This window comes from Echinops telfairi, unplaced genomic scaffold (genome assembly GCF_000313985.2).
Source record: "Echinops telfairi isolate 266 unplaced genomic scaffold, ASM31398v2 ScPeMD7_7436;HRSCAF=8474, whole genome shotgun sequence".
In the NCBI taxonomy this organism is placed as follows: domain Eukaryota; kingdom Metazoa; phylum Chordata; class Mammalia; order Afrosoricida; family Tenrecidae; genus Echinops; species Echinops telfairi.
Genome location: NW_022111336.1, coordinates 2666063 through 2686750, shown reverse-complemented (window position 1 = coordinate 2686750; position 20688 = coordinate 2666063). Strand labels below are relative to the sequence as shown.

The 20688-nt window shown below is 42.2% G+C and overlaps 1 protein-coding gene across 1 annotated transcript; it reads left to right on the top strand.

Annotated features, from left to right (window-relative positions):
* The first annotated feature begins 3943 nt into the window (after positions 1-3943).
* On the top strand, positions 3944-20440 carry TASL (TLR adaptor interacting with endolysosomal SLC15A4). Its single transcript, XM_004713878.2, has 2 exons — positions 3944-4113; positions 19017-20440. The coding sequence occupies exon 2, from the start codon at positions 19018-19020 to the stop codon at positions 19918-19920; it is 903 nt and encodes a 300-aa protein (XP_004713935.1). The 5' UTR covers positions 3944-4113; position 19017; the 3' UTR covers positions 19921-20440.
* Positions 20441-20688: the final 248 nt, after the last annotated feature.

The following is a 20688-nucleotide window of genomic DNA, read 5'->3' as shown; positions in this document are numbered from 1 at the left end:
TGAAACTGTCAGTTCCTGTGAAGATTTATATTTAAAGATCTTGGGAACCCTATATAGGGTTTCTATTGACTCAGTAGCAGTGGTGGTTTTCAGTAAAAGCACAAAGAGCTATATTAGCAAAATAGTTAAGTGCACCATGGCTAACAGATAGGTTTGTGGCTCAAATGCACCAGTCGCTCAGCTGGAGAAAAGACATGGCGGTCTCCTCCTGCCAAGACCAGGACCTAGCAGATGATATGAAGCAGTTCTTTTCTTTCCTATAGGGTCACCGTGAGTTAAAATTGATTCAATGGCATGCAACCACAATAAGATAGCTTTGAAGTGAGACTAAAACAAAAAACAAACAAAAAAACTCCCCCCAAAACCCCACCTCACTGCCATCAAGTCCATGCCAATCATAGTGATCTTATAGTACAGGGTAGAACTGCCCCTGTGAGTTTCCCAGATGGTAACTCTTTACAGGACTAAAAAGCCTAGTCTTTCTCCTGAGGAGCTGCTGGTGGTTTTGAACTGCTGACCTTGCAGTTAGCAGCCCAGCACATGCCAACTATGTATGGATGATATTCCGATGGGAGTGGCTAAGAGGAGGGTTTTGTAGTAGGAGAGGTAGGTAGCTGAGTAACAGAGTTACTAGCCATCAGAAATCAAGGAAATAACTTTTTACCTGCCATTCAGCAAATTGATAGAAAAAAATATTACAAGGTTTCAGCTCCAAAGGATATAACTCCATAATAGTTAGCAAAGAGAAAGCAATTTAAAACGTATGCCATGTTCAGGTTTTACCAAAAGAGAAATGGTGAGCTAATGGGACATAATGCCAACTTTTTGATTACAGAAAATATTTTCTGGAAAGGGTGATTATGCTTAGGAGACAGCATCAAAAGTTATCATAATTAAGATTTTTCATATTGCATTAAAGAGATGATCAATGAGAGAGTAAACCAATTAAGAGCAGGTGGAATCACATGGTTTTGCACTGCACTGCCAAGTGGATTGTTAGGGAATTCACCAGAGAATTGATCTGGAGAGGGTAGGGTTCACTTCTAGCATATCTCAGCATACTATGTGCATAACTATTACATATATACTGGCAGATATATACACGTGCATATGCATACATATGAAAGATCCCTAGTGGCTCAGTGGTTAAATTCTTGGCTGCTCACTGAAAGGCCTAGGAAATCATATGAGGAAGTTTTACCCTGTTCTACAGAGTCGCTATGAGTCAGAATTGACTGACAGCAATGGGATACACACACACACACACACACACACAGCATATCTAGTATCAGGAGCCCTGGTGATACCACAGTTAAATGCTCTGCTGCTAACTGAAAAGTTAGATATTCAAACCCACCCATAGACCTCATGGGTGATGAAAGACCTGGTGATCTGCTCTCACAAAGGATTACAGCCCAGAAAACCCTATGGGGTAGTTCTACTCAGTAAGTAGGGATTGCAATGCGTGTAAAATGGTCTTGACTGCACCCAAGAACAATATTTCTAGTGTGCTTTGGTATATTTGGTTGTGGCTGAACATCATCCATATAGTCAGCTTCTGAATCATGGGCACCCCATGCACAGTCAAATTAAACGCTGCCCAGTCCTCCACCGTCCCCATGATCTGTGGCAGATTGGGCTAGGGTGATGAATAGGGGGTTTGTTCTCTGATTTTTGGAAATATATCACTGGGCTTTTCTTTCTAGTCCATCTTCGTCTGGAAGTTCTGCTGAAGCCGATTCAACATACCAGCCTCCACTGATTGATGCGTATGGGCTGTGCATAAGGTGCATTGAATGGGAATTGAGTGAGTGAGAGTCTCCTGTAAGGAGGTTGATAATTCTACCATAAAAGCAGCAATGCCTTTAGCTTACATTAGAAGAAAATAAAACAATGTTTGGCCTTGAAGGCACTACGACTTCCTGGTAACATCCATATTCCATGGAGTCATCCAGGCCTGATTGGACAGAGTTACACTGAGCCAGAACTGTAAGAGGGGTAGAGTAGGTTCTGGTAATGGAGTCAACCTTGGTGCCAGTTGCAAAACTGTATCTGTTGTGGCTCCAATGTTGGGAACTTGCCTTTTCCACTGTACCTGAGTAATGTTTCGTGAAGAAATACAGAAAGCCATGGGAGACTCCTCAGCAGAAAGGAAAATGCCAGTACACCTTCAAAGATTTTCATAAGGAACAGATCAAAGATGAGCAAAGCAGTCCACTCACTAAGGTTCACCCATTCAGCATTTGGAGCTTAGATCAGAGGTGAGAAACCCCATGGAAGTAGTTATCACTCGGGCAGGCCTTTTCTCTGTTGGCTTACTTGGAGCCATCAAGGTTAGGAAAGACAGAGCTTATAATGCATTTAGGCTGCAACATTATATCTGCCTTTAGACTGTTGCTGATGCATGACTACCCTATGCACAATAGAGGAAAACAGTGCCCAGTCCCGTGCCATTGAAAGGGTTTTGATAGACTCATTTTCAGAAGCTGATAACCAGGCCTTTCTTCCGCACCCATCTTAGAGTCTAGAAGCTTCACTGAAACCTCTTTGGCATCATAGAAACTCACAAACCAGTGGCCGATGGGTGGTGGCTGAGCATGAATGCATTGGTTAGAAATTGAGCTCAGGTCTCCTGATTGGCAGGCAACATTTTTACTACTTCATCACTAATGCTTTTGAAATTTTGAACTGAAAAAGCAATACATACACAAAGTAGAACATTTCAAAGGTAAATGATTTGAAATAACCCTGCATATTTTATGCTTTTGGCCAAGAAGAGCTAAGTTTCATTCTCAAAAGATAGTAACTTTTCTATGTCTAAGAAAATGGGAGCATATTATAAAATCTTTCTGAAAAACATATCTTGGATATAAAGTCAATTCTGTCTCATAACTAGTGTTGTTGTTAGGTCTATTTTCGACTCATACTAACACAATATGACAGAATACAATTACCCCATAGGGTTTTATAATCTGTGCCCTTTTATGGGGGCTGATCATTCGCCAGGTCTTTTCTCCTCAGGGACACTGGGTGGGTTCAAACTGTCATACTTTGGGTTAGCAGCCAAGCACTTAAAGGGTTACGTTCCTATTTATTTAACCAATGTCTTATCTAAGGCATTTTCCACCAGCTGTTTGCTATCTTAAGAGAGGTTGTAATGAATATCTTTTCCCAAGTCTTTGTGCACAGGTTGGAGCCCTGGTGGCGGAGTGGTTATGCACTGGGCTGCTAACTGTAAGTCGAGCAGTTTGAAACCACCAGTTCTCCAAGGACAAAAACCGAGGCTTGTGACTCTACTCCTGTGAATAATTAGTCTCAGAAACCCACAGGGACAGTTCTCCCCCGTTCTCTAGTGTCGCTACGAGTGGGAATCGACTCACTGGCAGTGAGTTTGTGCACAGGTACAAAGACATCACTAGAAACAAAGCCGCTGGGTGAAAAGGAATATAAATACTAAACCCGAGGAGAGGTCCTGAGAAACTGACCTGACTGGTGGTGTCTGGGAGTGCCTATTTCTCTTCACAGCATATTATTGTCTGCATTTAAAAAATTACATGTGTGAGTGAGAACTCATATTTATGACAAATTATAGATCAATAGAGTGATTGTGGATTATCTGTAGCTGTATCTGACTTCGCCTCCCTTTTGGGAGAGCAGTCCCAGAGAGTTTGTCATTGATAGGAGGAAACTGAATTTTGCTGATGAGGGTTCTTGCACAGTGTGCTGTGATAAGCTATTTTAACAAGAGACAGTTTCATCGATAGGTTTCATTTTTCTGAAAAGGGGAAGAAACGCCATTCTGCGGCTCACTGTGACTTTGTCAGTTACTGCCCCCCCCCCCCTCCGCTCTTTCTGGGACTTCCCATTGCTCCTTTAGCACAAATTAGACTTGAGCGAAAACAACATCCAACCCTCACCATCTATGGGATCAATAGGAAAAGAAAGGACAATGCGGCTAGCGGCTTAGTTTCTTGGTCTCCACTTGCGAAAGAAACGTGGACTCACGGAAGACTTGCGGGGCATTTCTGGAAAGAACACAGGCTGACTTGTTCAACTCTGTATGCTCCATTGCTGTGGTTCTGTGGGGCTAGAGGAGCAGATTGGCAAGTGAAGGTAAGAACATGGAGGCTATGCTAACATTTTCGGTCCTTTATCCTCTCGCAGATTCTTAGCCCTTTATTGCCAGAATGCAGAGCCAATCTTAGGATGTTTAAAATGCTTTTGTAGCTCACCCAATTAGAGGCGAGAGGGGCCAAGTCAAGGCATCAGTGGAGTTGGATGATGAGAGAGAACTCAAACCAAACCCCTTTCTCTTGGGTCACATTTAGATATTTTCTAAAGTATTGTTTTTAATCGAAAAATTTAATAGAAAATTTGCCCTAATCAGATCAAAATTTTCTTGTGTAATTTATTCAGTCCTCTTTCACTAGTTACTAACCAGATTTAGCAATAGAGCTTTCTTTACTATTTTTATAGCGTTTTATTGTGGTTGGGGGTGAAAGTTTACAGAGCAAATTAAGATTTCTGCATTTTTAAAAGCCTGAAAATCTAAGCAGAAGTTAGCTGGGACAACACACAGATCTTGAATTCAGTTATACTGATGATACTGATGGTGTTTTGGAGATAACAATCACAATCAGTCTCTTTTGGACTTGACTCTCAATGAGTTCAGCCAGCTTGTGGTAAGTCCTGTTCTTTAGGGCAGGCTCTCTTCAAAGCGAATGTGAGCTATAGTGACGATGCTTTTTAAATCTCACCGGGATGAGTTATTGTTGGAATTCTCTTTGGATTTCAAACCTTCATTTTCTTTTGCATTATCTACCCATGCTTGAATATAGGCCTGCTTTGCTCAAAATATTTACATGAATATTTTTATCACATTGCTTGCACAAATCAGTTTGAGAAGATTGTGTTTCTGAGTCTCTCACAGAAGTGATGAGTATTTGAAAGTGCTGTTAAACATTCATATAATAATCATGGTAATTTTGTGGGTGTACAATTATATTTTAGTCATTGAGACATTTCCAATCATGGGCATAATGATACTTTTAGATGGACAAGATTTTGTCCATCTGGGCACTTAACAAATACACTAGATTTTAAATGTGTTTTCTTTAAATATAAGTTGTAGCTACATCCTTCCTACCCATTTTCATTTGGAAAATCACTCAAATTTACATAAAATTTGAAAGAACAATACAACGAAACCCCATATTTCTAATATGCAGATTAATCCATTGTTATTATTTTGCCACATTTACTACTTTCTCTCTCACGTTTTTACCCACTTGAGTTGTTTGAGAGTGTATTGACTAAAGGACACTTGTCATCCAATAGATACATTTATTGCCTATGAATAAGGGTAGTCTTCTAATTTATAATACCATCACCACATCAAGGAAATTTAACAGTCAGAGCAATATTATTATGCAATTTATGGTCCACATTAAAATTTTACCCAGGGGGGTAGGGAGGGGAAGGGGAATTGGGGAGCAAACAATGAATGCGGGAGGGGGGAGGGAGCACTAGAACTGATTGTGATGATGTGTATACAACTCTTTTAAAAAGCGATTTAACTATGGAAGGGTGTGATACGTGAATTTTCTATCAATAAAACCATTAAAATAAATATGAGCCAGAAAAAAATTTCCCCAATCTCCATGTCCTCTAGAACTTAAAAAACACTTTTTAAAATTAGTTGGGATTTGATACCTGTAACATATCATTGCACATTTCAATCACATCAAGTAGAATTGTACAATTGCTACCACAATCAGTTTCCACACATCCTTTTTCTGCATGGACACCTTGACATCGTCACACTCTGCCACTGTTCCTCCCTCACCCTGAACCCCTTATTCCGCTTGCTGTCCATCCCTCTAGGTTCATTGATCCTAGGGTTCATATACCGAGAAATACAAAAGCCTATAACGCAGCTTTGAGAGGGTGACCACCACTGATATAACATCTCTGGGATATACTCCATTATGAACGAACCAAAAGCCAAACAAAACATATAGAAATTTTTGGAAACCAGAGAACAACAATTTTTTTCATGCCTATTATGACGAGCAGTTATTTAACTGGATGATGTTGAATTACTCGATGTATTTTGACTCAAAATGATAAGAGTAGAAAATGAATAAATGTAATCTTACTGTTTAATTTTCCAATTTGTGAGATGTCAAGAAAAGGCATGAAGAAAGTACAAACTACGACAGTAATATCTTTACTCACATCTAGACACCAAATTTTACATATTCTGAAATAAGGAAAGCTACACATCTAGAGAAAGTTCTAAGCAGGAGCCATTGCGGTTGGTCCTAAGAGTATAGGTAGAAACCAAACCCACAATTATTTATTTACTTGGTGGTCTTAAGATGGGAAACAGAGATGTTGTAAGCTTACTGTTAAATTCTCATGGGCATCAAGGTATACTTTCACAAGTTAATTTATTGAGTTAGGAACACTTTCTATTTGATAGATGAGTAGAACATCTTGAATTGCTTTGTAACATGGATTGAAATAAGGGTGGGTGATGGTTTAGACTCGAGCATTTGTCAATAGATGTCCAAGGAATAGATGAAATAGTAGCTATTTGAATGAAATAGCTTTTTGAATGAAAGAATGAATGAAAGAATGGCTTTTTCCAACTTGAAAGAATATTTATTTTTAAAGATAATAAGGAAACTGCAGGTGCCATTTTAGAGATGGAGATAATTTCTAAAGATCTCTTTAGGTAGGGTAAAATTCTGGGGAAAAGTTATAGCTTATTTTATAGATTTGGTTACATGATCATGGACTGATTATGAATAAATACTGCAGTGAAGCAGCCATAACTTTTAGTGATTTACATGAAAGTCTCAAAAATCAATAAGGTGTAAACACTTAGATTGGAATCATGTGATCTCTCATTCAGATTAGGGGAAACAGATGTACAAAGCCCTGGGTGGGTAAAATGATTGGCAGCTACTTAAAAGTTGGACATTCAAACCTGCTCAGAGGTGCCCTGGAAGAAAGAAAGACCTGGTGATTTACTTCCCCAACGTCATTCCCTAAAATCCCAATGGAGCACAGTTCTGTGACTCACAGGGGTTTGCTATGAGCCAGAAGCCACACCATGGCAACTGGCTAGAGAGATGAAGATAGAAAAAGAAGATGTTGAGGCTTAAGGGTGCATTAGTCTGGATTGACTAGAGAAACAAATCTAGGGAGACACTCATATGTGTATAAGAAAGAGCTTTATATGCAAGAGAAATTGGTCATTGAGAAAACATTCCAGCCTAGTCCAGATCAAGTCCATAAGTCTGATAGTAGCCCCTATGTCCAATACCAATCTTTAAAGTGCTCTTCAGACTCACAAAACACAGGCAATGACGCTGACGGCAGGAAGATCACAGGCCAGTGGGTGGGAAGTCTTTTGGATCCAGTGGCAGTGGAAGCATCTCAGCGCTGGTGTGGGTCTCCACATGGCTCCTCCACCTCCAGGGCTCTAGCATAGCTTCATGTCTTGTCAGCAAGAAGATGAAGCAGAGAGTCTGTGTGTATCTGGCCTCCCGTGAACTATTTATCTCTGTGGTGTCTTCAAATGAGGTCATCAAGCTGCCACCTGATTAACAGGCTAGACTCCATCCCTTCACAAGTTGACACCAGATTATGTAACTACCAGAAAGGGTTTTCAGAATATCTGTGATACAGCACTTCAACCTGATCTTAACAAGAGTTTGCTTTATCCTCACGTTTGAGACATCACATTTTCTCACCAATAGGAAAAAAAATATAATAATGTATTGAAAAATGTCAGTGGAAACAGCTCATCTCAGATATTGCTGGTGAAAATAAATGACCCCAGCTACTTGACAATGGTTATCATTTAATTATTCCATTCCTCCCATTCTAACCCGTGGAAACATATACAACGCAGACATAAAGTGATAAAAGCAAGCACACCCTATATGTTCTCCATGAGAAATGACTTGCTCAAATAAGATGTGCTGACAGTATGTAGCATTTGGGGAAAAGGCAGAGCTATCCACGCTTTATAGCTAGCTAGATCAGTAGAAGGCTTTTCTTTTTTTAGTCTTTATTTCCATGAGGTCACTTCCTGTGATGCCAGGAGGAAGCTCCTCTTCACTTGCTTCATGTTGTGTACGCTGCTGATGGCATCTTCGTGGCACCCTGGGCTCAGACTCTTCCGTGTCTTCTTTTCTATGGGCCCCAAATGTCCTTCCAAAGGCCGGATCTGTTCTGTTGCCGAATCACTCCAAATTGCTCCACTCCCTACCAGTTTCCCCTCTTTTCACTCTCCTTTTGCGATTTCCAGTGACTCCTTCATTCCAAAAGGGGCTCCAATGATTTATTTCAGTGGCTAAGGCAGCAAGTCTTTTTGTGCTAATATTGCATGCAATTCTGATCATGATTTTGAGGAGGAGACAGAAGCACCTAGAATCTCCTAATTTATGGACAAGGATTATGGATGGTTGGCTAGGGGCAGTGAAATTTTCATGATAATTATCAGATTATAAGAATTCTAAAAATCATTATGCAACTTGAAGGATATGACATTTGAGTTGCCAGTATACTCACTGCCATTGAGTCAATGCTGATACATTAGCAAGCCTACAGGACAGGATAGAACTGCCCCTGTGGGTTGTTAACGGGAGTAGATAGCCCAGTCTTTCTCCCACAGAGTGGCTGGTGGTTTCGAACTGCTAACCTTGTAGACTGCAGCCCAAGGTGTAACCACTAGGTAACCAGGGCTCAGTACAGAATTATAAAATTCAAATTTAAAAATGCATACTGGATGGGAATGGTGTTTGGTAGGGATTGGTGGCAGTTCTGCATGTCTGGGCCTTGCGCTCTATGGGGCACAGGCAGAGATGAGTTTGGAAAGGCAGATAGGAACCATACACCATGACGGCCCAGGGTTTCATGATAGGGGTGCTAGTCCGGGGAGATGAGAGAAACAAATTCACAGACACTCATATGTGTATAAGAAAGAGCTTTATATAAGAGCAGTTGAACAGTGAGAAAACAGCCCAGCCCAGTCCAGATCAAGTCCATAAATCCGATATTAGCCCATATGTCCAATACCAATCTATAAATTCATCATCGGACTCACAAAACATATGCAATGACTCTGAATTCAGGAAGATCACAGGCCAATGGGTGGGAAATCTTGTGGCTTTAGTGTGGGTAGAGGTATCTCAGTGCTGGCAGGGGTCTCCACATGGTTCCTTCAGCTTCAAGGCTCTGACTGCCATCAGCGTGTCTCCACGGGGACTCCACGTGACTCCTGTAGGGCACTAGTGCAGTTCCGTATGTCTTGCCAGCTGCATTGTCTCTCTGGGAGTGAGCAGAGAGTCTCCCGCCTCCAAGGAGGAATACAGGAACTCCTAGAATCCTCAGGAGAAGGCGATGCCCACACAGAGGCCTCATTGGCAGCCTAGACTCCACCCCTTCACTCATAGTCCTCTCAAATTGACAACAGATTATATAACTACCACCATGGACAATACCCCAGAGGCAATGGGGAGCTGTAGCTAAATTACCCTTTGGCGGTTGTTGTTAAATTAGGGATGAGGGGATGCTAGCCTCCAGTGGTGGTAATGGTTAAGAAAAATGTTTATATGACTAGATTTGAAATTCTGTTTTTCCCCCCGTGGCAAAATCAAGATGCTGATAAGCCTTTGGGAGATACGTGTAGTCCTTCCAGCTGCCCTTCAGGCCTGAACACTGACTTTCCTCTTGAGGGATTGATGCACTTCATTGTACTTTCCTTTATTCCGCAAGTCCTGCTGCTATTAAATAGAATCAGTGCTGATACCTGATTCCTAGAAGCCCAAATTGCTTGCTTTCATGACTGGATGGTATCAACAGTTCCATGCCGTGCCGTAGAGAACAGACCACATGCTCTGACATTTATAATCCTGGCCTGGAATCTGGTCTCTAGTACTTCATAGCTGTGTTGTCTTGGGACGATCATTTTTTGTGCCTGGATCTCAGTTTTCTCATTCTGAGAGTGCAAATTCTGGCAATGCCTCAAGTACAGTGTTGTTGGAAGATTAGAGTTAACATATGGAAAGCACCTAGTGCACAGCTGCTACGATGATGATGATGATGATGATGATGATGATGATGATATTGTTGGTGTTCTATGCATCTCATGTCTCCGCTTTGGGGCTTACGTCAAGGGTCAGCAAAGCAAGGACCCCGGGCCAAATCCAAGCTTCTGGTGTTAGTCACGGAGGTGCTGAGGGAGCACACTCACACACCTATTCATTTACATACTGTCTGTGGCTGCTTTGATGCTGAGATGCCCTGGTGGAATAGTGGCTCCCACATTGTTAAATCATTTACTTGGAGTTCGGAAGAAATTCCAATGTGACACTTTCATACCAGATTAGCATTTACAGGGTTACTCTGAAAATCATTCTTATACTTTTTGTATATTGACACAGGCTTAATTTACACGCAAACTGCACCAACAGGGAGTCCAAGAGGAAACCGAAAAATGTAAAGATGTTGGGTCCCATGTGGGGCTGCTAGAGGTCTGGGGAAAGAAGGCCTTCTATTCCCATAGTTAGTCTTGGAAACCCACAGGGCTGTTGTCCCCTGTTCCATAAGGTCGCTATGAGGCTACAGTGAGAGCGAACCGAGTCTCAACAAAGACCAAACAGATTACAAAGATGAAAATATTTATTAGCTGGCTCATTGCGGAAACAGTTCACCAACCTCTGTGTTAGGTGTTTTCCAAATGGTAAAGGGATTAAAGTAGCAGTTGCTTGTTAAGGTAGCAGAAAGCTTCACCTGTCTCCTGTAGACCAGCCGCTGGACTCAAACTGGTGGTTAGCCACTTAATACATGGCCCAACATCCTCGTAAAGTGATACATACCCTCGCTCGGTTTCCTCTTTGACTCTATGATTGTGCTGTCCGGGTGCAAACGAAAAGTCTAGCTATAGACAGAAGGTCTGGCAACCGCCATTTTCAGAGTCACCATGTAAATGCTACCCTGGCATCAAGAATTTATATCGCAGTTGCTTCTGAACTCCAAGTAAATGATTTCACAAGGTGCTGCACTTCAGCACATATTTCTAAGTTGTGATTTTGCACATCAGGCTAATTTTGGTATTTCCCTGTCTCGTAATGATTAATGTGGGGTACATTTGCCTAGAACATCTCATTTGCAAATGTCCTTGGGTGTCATTCCCTTCACACTTAACCACTCATGGAGACTTCTGAATATATATATAGCTTCTTTCAGATAGGAAACAAAATTTCAAATGGCTAAATATGTTTGAGCCATGAAAATAAAGTATAAATTTAAGCTTTAATGCCTCAGATGACAAGCCTAATGATAAAGAAATTAGCATTTGTTTGAAATGTTTCTTGTTATAATACTTTTGAAGAAATCCCATGATTCTTTGTGAGACCTTCCCAGGTAATAACTGAGATTAATTAAGAAAAATGCCAACAATTAATCCCAATAAACCCAAGTAATCTTTCTCTGTTCGTTTATTTTCACTTTGTAATGTGTTGTGATATGTAGCACTGATTTTATTTCATGGAATATTAAACAGTTGTTATACAGATTAAGTGCCTGAAAATATATAGAATTTTCATTTGTAAGTTTTACCTGTTATTACTTTGCTTAGTTTTAAAGCTGGTTTTCAGTTGCCATGCTCTCTGCTGCCCTCTGCTGTCCATTTACAGAAACTAGTTTGGGTTCCCCATAATGCTTACCTAACTGGTTTCTCTTGTCTGGTTTGTAAGAAGTATCACAGTTTGAGAGGACTCTGGAGATAATTCGATCCCACCTTCTCATTTTACAGCTATGTAGTTGAGTCTCTGAGAGTTCAAGATCATTTGAACAGGGATTGTGGTTTCAGAATGATGACTTTGGACACTACTCAATTGTATTTTATTTTATTATTATTTTTATAATTTTATAATCCGTCACATGAGCACAAGAACAGGATTTACAGCTTGGCCTCGTTGTGGAGATAAACAGACGCCATCCACAGAAAGCACGTAGAATAGTCTCTAGAATGCAGTTAGAACTACATCGATGTTCGTCTCACTGTCATTGAGTCAGTTCTGATCCATAGCAACTGTATCAGGCAGGGCGAACTGCCCCGTTAGGTTCCCAAGGCTGTGCATCTTTATGGGAGCAGAAAGCCTCATCTTTCTCCCATGGAGAGCCTGGTGGGTCCGGACTGCTGATCTGACGCTTAGCAGCCCGACACATGACCCGCTATGCCAGCAGGGTGAGTTGTAAGAACAGACTTGTTAGGACAGGACCCCAATTGGCACAGGTAAAGCATTTAGCTGCTAGCCAAGATAAGCATGTTAGATTTCTCTGGTGGGAAATAACCCGGACCTTGGCTTCGCACTTGAAAGAATTCACGCTGAAGCCTGGTTTGTGATCGAAGTGGGTTTTTATAAAGGACGGGAGAAGTTTCAGGCTTTACGGTAAGTGAACACAGGTACTCTCAGGGACTGCACACTCATACGTGGCGGCCTGAGGCCAGAGAGAGAGACCGAGGCACCGCTGAGCAGAAGGCGGAGGAGCAGCTGGAAAAGAGAGGGCGGTGGCCTACCGGTTCTGGTCTTTAGGGCTTTCAGCTGGGAGGTGTGGTCGATGGTACTGGTTGACCGCAGTGGCTGAACTAAGTCCACCTGGTTCGGGCTTGAATTGGCACATGGCCCTTAGCCTGCATTGGCTTCCAACCTCCTGTAGGGGGTCCCTAGGCATGGAGGGGAACAACTCCCGATCCCGTTACCTAACAGGTAGTGTGAACCCACCAACCTGTCAAAGTCACAGCCTTGGAAAGCCAAGCTGCAGTCCGCTCTGTCCGAAAGGGTTGTTATGAGTCAGAATCAACTTGATGGCATTGAGTTTGGTTGTGGTTGGATCGCTAATTACCCTAAAGACACTAGCTTACAACAAGAGCAGAACATGACGTTTGGTCTCTTGAATGCCAGTTGAAATTTTCAGTTGTTTTTGTTCCCCCTTTAAGGACTGAACCCATAGCCAACATGTACCTACAAATGTAGATTTTAAGCATGTGACTTGCTCAGCTCATTTGACACTCTTGTAAAAGTCTTTGCAAAGCTCTCTGATACCCCAGCTGTTGCTGATGCTCCTTCATCTGCTTAGCACTCCCTACAGACTGCCCCCACCCATGTTATCACAGAACGCTTGCGGTCTCCTCAAACTCCCAGTAATTGAACCCACTACTCACACTGAGACGGTGCTTTCAGTGACTGTTCTACTGAGTTCCCAGCCTGAGTCTCCAAGGGACCGTTGGCTATTTGGAAAATTGGCCTCAAGTCAGACTCAACAGGAATTTAACTAACCATATCAGCCCCCTTCTTGGCTCCTTCTACTGATTTTCCCAAGTGCGGGCCACTTCCCCATATGCCCAGAGTTACTTTTGGCTTCTCTAGCTCCTTCACTTTCACTCTCAAGATACTTACTCTTTCAAAATCACCTCTTTGCCTCTTGAACTGTTGTGATCCATAGGATTTTCAGGCCTTTCTTCCTAGCCTGGCTACTATTTTAGCAGTGATCTAAATTATGCTGCCATCCCAGAAAGTTCTATTAGAAAGTATTGGTCTAGCTTTCTTATTTTTTGATTTACTGAATTTGCCCTAATTCATCCCCAAAGTGTAGAGGTCACTGTCTAAATCTTACTTCATGACTTAGTTCATGGTCGCTTTCATCTTCCCTAGGAGCCTCCTGATCTGTCCTAATCCACGTGGTTGCCTTCTGAGTCTCTGACACAGCTTTAATCCTAGAATGCCCTTCCACTAGCATTATGGGTAGGACTCTCTCTGACTCTTTCTAGGCTCAGGGTAAACAGGCAAACATGGGGTGGAGCCTTCCATCTGTAGCCCTTCAATATGCTTACTTGAGTACTGCCTGCTGCTGACATTGAGTACAAATATCCAATCACCATCCATCGCCCCAGCAAAAAGCCAACCCTTTGGCCTATATTAGGGCCTCTTGGGTGGTGCCAATGGTTAGGCACCAAGCCGAGAGATGAAAAGTTGGTGGTGCAAATAAACCCAGAGGTACCTCAGAACAAAGACCTGGCGATCTGCTCCTGCAAAGTCACAGCTTTCAAAACCCCATGAAACAGCTTTACTAGAATCTACTAGACAGCAATTGGTTTGGGTTTTGGTTGGTTTATCACCGATTAGGCCCAGGGTATGTGCATATCTGGTCCCATCATTTCTCCAAGTCCTGATGGATTTGGGGCAACGCCTGTGCAGACCCTGCAGTTGGGGGATTGTCAGGGAACGCTGAGGTCCGCAGTAGCGCAGGAATGTGGTTTGTGGCTGTCATGATGTGCCATCAGTTGTGACCCATAACGATCCTATGTAAACAGAACAAAATGCTGTCCAGTCCGGTGCCTTCCTCACAGTCATTTCTACGCCCGAGCCACTGTGCCGATCCATCTCGTTGAGGGCCTTCCCCTTTGGCGCTGCCCCTCTATTGGTAGGGAGTTTAGAAGGGGGCACTGTAGAGCTTGAGTGGACTTCATCTCATTGGCCTCTAGGACTCCCTACCCTACACTAGGGGCATCATTCGTCCCCTCTTCCAGCTGTTCCTGAGAATGCCACCTTCCTAGTGTAGAGCCCAGATCTGGGACTCAGGTGAACCAAGTTGAGGGAGTCTTTGGCCTCTCTGCTGTGCTGGATTTCCCGATTCCTTTGATCCCACTTTCTTCTTTATTGATTTAACTACTCTGGCAATGCACACTGCTAGGTGCTTGACCACAAACAGAAAGGTTGGCAATTCAAACACATGAAAGATAGATAGGAGGAAGGTCTGAGATTAGTTACAGTCATGAAGATCCTGTGGGGTCATTCTACTCTGCACACGTGAGTGAGAATCAACTCCGGCAGCAACAACAGGTTAGTTCCCTCGCCCTCATTCCAGTGGAATATATCTTCCATTGACTTCCTTAGAAAGGCACTTTTAGTTCTTTGGTGCTTCCTCCCCGCCCCCCTCCCACTATCATGTCCTCAATTCTACCTTACAAATCGTATTAGACCAGAACATGCACACTGCTACAGATAAGAGCTCAAAACACAGGGAATCCAGGATAGATAAACCCCTCAGGGCCAACAATGAGAGTAGAGATGCCAGGAGGATTAGGGGAGGGTGGGGGGAGAGAAGGGGAATCTATCACAAGGCTCAAACTAGAACCCCTTCCCAGGGGGACTAACAAAGGAAAAGTGGGTAAGGGGTGATGGAGGATGATGTAAGATATGAAAATAATAATCTATAACTTATCAAGGGTTCATAAGGGAGAGAGGGAGGGGGAAGAAATGGGAACTGATATCAGGGGCTCAAGTGGGAAGAGAATGCTATGAAAATTATGCTGGCAACATATGTGCAAATGTGCTGGACACACTGGATGAATGCATGGATTGTGATAAGAGATGTAAGAGCCCCCAGTAAAAGTATTTTTTTAAAAAGAAGGGAGTGGAATGCAGAAGCAATATTCAGAGTGGAGGTATGTTGGAGAGGGTCACCAAGTACCTGCATCATTATTAGGGTTTTATGATTAGCTCTTTGGCTTTTTAAATTGCCTACCCAAGGAGCAGAGAAAGTAATTAAGCACTCAGTTTATTCAAAAAGCTAGCAATTGGAACCCACCAGCAGCTCAGAGGGAGAAAAGTCCTGGTCACCTGCTCCCATAAAAATTAGAGCTGACGAACCCCCTTGGGACTATTCCATCCTGCCCGATAGGGTGGTTAGGGGTCAGGATGCACTCGATGGCACCTAGCAACAATGATCTTTTCATGCATTTAATATTTGCCTTTTCATCGGCTATGAGCGCAGAACAACCCTTAGGGAAGTTTTGGCTTTTTTCCTGGAAAGAATACCATTTTCTTTATTCTTATGTGGTAAGTGTGCTTGACCTGCAATAGGTGTTGTTAGGTGCCATCAAGTAGATTCCGACCCATAGCGACCTTATGCAAACAGAACGAAGCCCTGTCCAGTCCTGTGCCTTCCTCACAGTTGTTCCTCTGTTCGAGGCCATTGTTGCAGCCACGGTGTCAATCCTTCTTGTTGAGGGCCTTCCTCTTTTGCACTGTCCCGAGCATGATGTCCTCCAGGCACTGGTCTCTCCGGACAACGTGTCCAATTGGGAGTTAACCGTACTTGTTGAAGATCTTTGACTTTGTGTCTACATGGTCTATAATTGTGTTGGCACATAGTTAACATTTAAACAATTGATGAATTTGCTGAAGATATCTTGAAATATTTCCAAAAATAGAAGTTAAACATCTAAACGATTACGTACATAGAACTTAAAATATACATGTGTTCCATTTACTTATAAAATGATATCCAGAGGAATGAAAAAGGAATGCTTTTTTAAAAAATGACTCTTACTAATGGCTAAAAAAGAATCCTTTTAAAATAAATTGGTGAAAACATACACAACAAAGCATACACCCCTTCAGTAATTCCTGCATGTTTAGGCCAATTGGCACTGGTTACGTTTTTCACATTGTTGCTATCTATCTCTACCCACATTGTTTTACACTATTACCTTTGGCTCTCTGTGCCTCTGAAAAGTGTCATTTGTATTTTAGAGTTACTGTTGTCAACTGGATATCATTTAGACATTTCTTTGAAATAATACAGTATTCAAGGCTGGCATTCTTAAGTAATTGAATGTATCTGTGTTTAGTTTAAAGGCTCCTTTATGGATGGGTTCTGTTCAAGATTTAAAGATTATTTCAGGAAAATTGATTTGGGGGTTCCTCCAGTCTCAATGGAGCCAGTCATAATTTTCCTTTTTAAATTTTCCTTTTCGATTTTCCGCTGAAGTTGAGAAGTCTAGTTTTGAAGCCCAGACCTTAAGGCCAGAGGAGACCAACCCTTCGATGTCCCTTGCTTTGGTCTTCTGACCCAAGTGCCAGGAATGTCATGGCATTTCTGCTTTAGAAAAGCAGCTGTTGGTTTCTAGTCTGTTCTAGCCACTCACGACTCCGGTGCCAACTGTCAGGGGTGAGGAAAGGAGTTAGGTGCAGGAAAGAACCGTGGTCAGGAAACTTCCCTAGTAACTAGGGTATGGATAAACACATCCTTTGGAAGCATAGACATGTATTTGAAGTATTCCGAGAAGTGCGGGCTATAGGGCAGAGCAATCAGTTCTGGTCTGTAAGGTAGGAGAGACTTTATGGTTCTTTTTGATGAGCTGATAATGAATTGATTTTCATGCTGGGTCACACTTGCCAGCTATTTAATTTAAATTAAGAAATATTTGTTGAGTCCCTCCTAAATGCAAATAACTATTCTAGGTCCCAGGAATAGAATGAAAGATGAGTTAAGATACAGCTTTTGTTTTCAGCAAACTTTACTGCATATTTCCTCATTCTTTTTCTTGTAACCCAATGGACAGACTATATTGTTTCCAAATTTACAACTTCTCAATCATTTCCCATTTCTTGTAAGGCAGAACTCAAATGCCGTTGCATGATTCCCAGGGTCCCTCATGATCAAATTCTAGTGTCTTTTCATAATCCCTTCAGCTATGTGCAGCTTCTTGGTATACTAAGAACAAGCCATGCCATCAATTTTTTAAGCGTTATAAAAATATTTATAACAAAACCTTGGCCTAGTCAGCAGTTTTCAGGTTTACAGTTTATTATACACTACTTACGTTAATCGTGTTATTCAACCACCACCCTTAATCATGGCCAAATTCCCAACCACCATAAGCAAGAACTCACTATTCCTTAGTCATCCATCGCCCATCATGATCTTCTCTTAAAACTATGGGTGCCTATGACCGGACTCTTCCTTACTCTTGACAATTCAGGTGAACTCTCCCCTACTCTATGACACACAGGCAAAGGGACTTTACCTCCGACTGTATTAGGAGCCTCTCTTCTGGCCTTCCTTCATGCCTGTCATGATAGGTATTCTAAATCACCTCATACTGAAATTGTTTGTATCCAGTTTATTTTTTCCCATGGTGGGAAATTCTCTCAAAAATGGAGCTGAACTCTATCCATCTTTATATCTACAACACATGCCATAATCCTGGTACATAACAACCCCAAGTCAAACTCATTGTCACTGAGTCGATGCCCACATATAGTGACCCCATAGGACAAGGTAGATCTGCCCCTGTGGATTTCTGAGACTGTAACTCTTCATGGTAGTAGAAAGTCCCAGTCTTTCTCCCAAGGAGCCCCTGATGGCTTTGAACTGCTTATCTTGCAGTCAGTAGCCCAATGAGTAACCACTATGCAGTCAGGTTTCCATCCTGGTACATAGCAGGTGAGATAGTTTATTGTGCCAGCCTGGCTGATAAACGCAGGTGGGATTGACTGAAGGGCGGAGAGATGGATGGCTTGGTGAGCCTTGCCTTTCTTGTCTCTCGCTCTGTGATCATCGGACCAGTGTGCGGCTGCCTTGCTTGTTCTGTGCCTCAATTTAAAGGCTACACTGCCTGTGGGACGCCTAGCCTGTGGACTGTGTTGCTGTAAGTTGAGGTCCCTTTAAGACTTCTCTGGAGCTGGTGACTGGCGGTTGGTGACCTGCCTTGTGATTGGCTGCTGTGCTGACATAGCCTAGCTCTCGCTACAAATAGAGGAAGATCTGGCATCAGACAGAGATTTGAAGGACTGCTAGTCTCTCAACTTTCTCTCATGGACGAGAGTTGCACTAAGCCATTTATAGTGCTTTCTAATTTAACTGTTTATTTCTTGTATTGTATATTTATCTGTATATGATTTAACAGTTCATTTCTCGTTATATATCTAATTATCGTTATAAGTAAATATATTATCAGGAATTTGGTTTTATCTCTCTAGAGAACCCTGTCTAACACAGCAGGCATTAACTTCCTGGTGGATGTGTGGAGGAATGAAATGGCTTCTTCCTCCATTGTCAATAATTTTTCAGTATGTCAACTGTTGATTTTTTAAGCTCCCGATGTTCTTTATTTCCCCATTGTTCATAATGAACTCTCTTTCCAGAATGCTGTCAGAAGGTTATATCAGTGGGATTGCCTACTGGAAGGACATCCAGTGGGACTGTGCATCTCAGCATGAACAAGTGGCTGAGGAAAAGGAAGAGGAGTCAAATGCGGATGCTGGTCTTGCCTATTCCTCTGTGGATGACACACAGGTGAGAAGTCTCTATGTGAGCTGCAAATCATCTGTCAAGTTTATTTCCTCAGTGCCTTCAAGAGAGAGTCAACCCAGCAGAAGCCAGAGAGTCACGGTGCTGCAGACAACCCCCAACCCTGTGTATCAAAGGCCAACCTTGACCACAGTTGAAATCTGTAGAGACCACAATTCCAGTAGAGAAACCTACTTGGTGCCACCATCCTGCAAAAGTATTTGCAAGAATTACAATGACTTACATATTGCAGGGGGCCAGGTGATGGCCATTAATTCAGTGACGACAGGTTTTCCCTCCGAGAGCAGTTTTGAACATGGCCCTTTGCTGAAGTCATCAGAGATACCTTTGTCCATGGAGGATTCCATTTCCACTCCACCCAGTGACTTTCCCCTCAAACCTATCCAGCGCTACTCATCCTACTGGAGAATAACAAGCATCAAAGAAAAAAACAGCCTGCAAATGCAGAAGCCTATTTCGAACGCGGTGTTGAACGAGTACCTGGAGCAGAAGGTGGTAGAGTTATATAAGCAATACATTATGGACACTGTGTTTCGTGACAATTCCCCCACCCAGATTCTGGCATCTGAACTGATCATGACAAATGTGGACCAAATTAGTCTTCAAGTGTCTCGAGAGAAAAATCTGGAGACTTCAAAAGCCAGGGATATAGTCATTAACCGTCTGCTACAGTTGGTGTCCAGCGAAATCAGCACTCCTAGTCTCCATATTTCTCAGTATAGCAATGTGAATCCATAGCGAGTAGGCTACCATTCATCTGTCACAGCTACTCAACCCCCAAGCAAGACAGTCTGACATTTACTCTGACTATGTGCAGGAGGAGTGTGGAAAGGAAGTCAAGAGCTAGGGAAGGAAAGGTTGGCTGAAAGTCAGGTGTGAATTGAGGGGGAAAGCTCATAATACTACACACAATGAAGGCACGTTGGAAGGACCTGTGAAGAGGTCTTTCAGAGAGGGCTTGACAGCACATTATAAAAAGTAAAAATGATCCAAAAAAAGAAGAGGTAATGATTTATTTAAAGGGGTCTAGAGATTGGTGTGTGTGTGTGAGAGAGGGGAATATAAACCAAATAAGAAACATATCACAGCAGAATGAAAGTCAAAAGACTTCAAAGTACACAGTTAACCATTTGTTTATTACCTAGATCAATCTCTTCAAGTTGTTTCTCCAAGTGAGCCAGGGGCTGTAGAAGGCAGTTACAGTTGGGTATAACATTGGGCTCAGACCTTTAAAAAATAAATGTTTGATATGCCTCTATTCTGTGTCAGTGGGTCATTTAACGATATAAAATTAAAATTGGAACAAATAGCAATGGTATTTGTCTTTTGAATGATTATTCCACCATTCCTACAGCCACAGAAATCCTCTGGCTCTCTATACTTGTGAAGATAACATTTTCTAAATTAAAAATGTCACATAGTCATCATTTAAAATACTACGGTTTACTTTGTCATGTATGATTTTCTTGGGAATATTAAGCTTCAAAAGAAATGAAGACTCTTATT

What these genes read in the sequence shown, in the direction of transcription:
- TASL (XM_004713878.2), top strand. Translation starts at nt 19,018, where the DNA reads ATGCTGTCAGAAGGTTATATCAGTGGGATTGCCTACTGGAAGGACATC.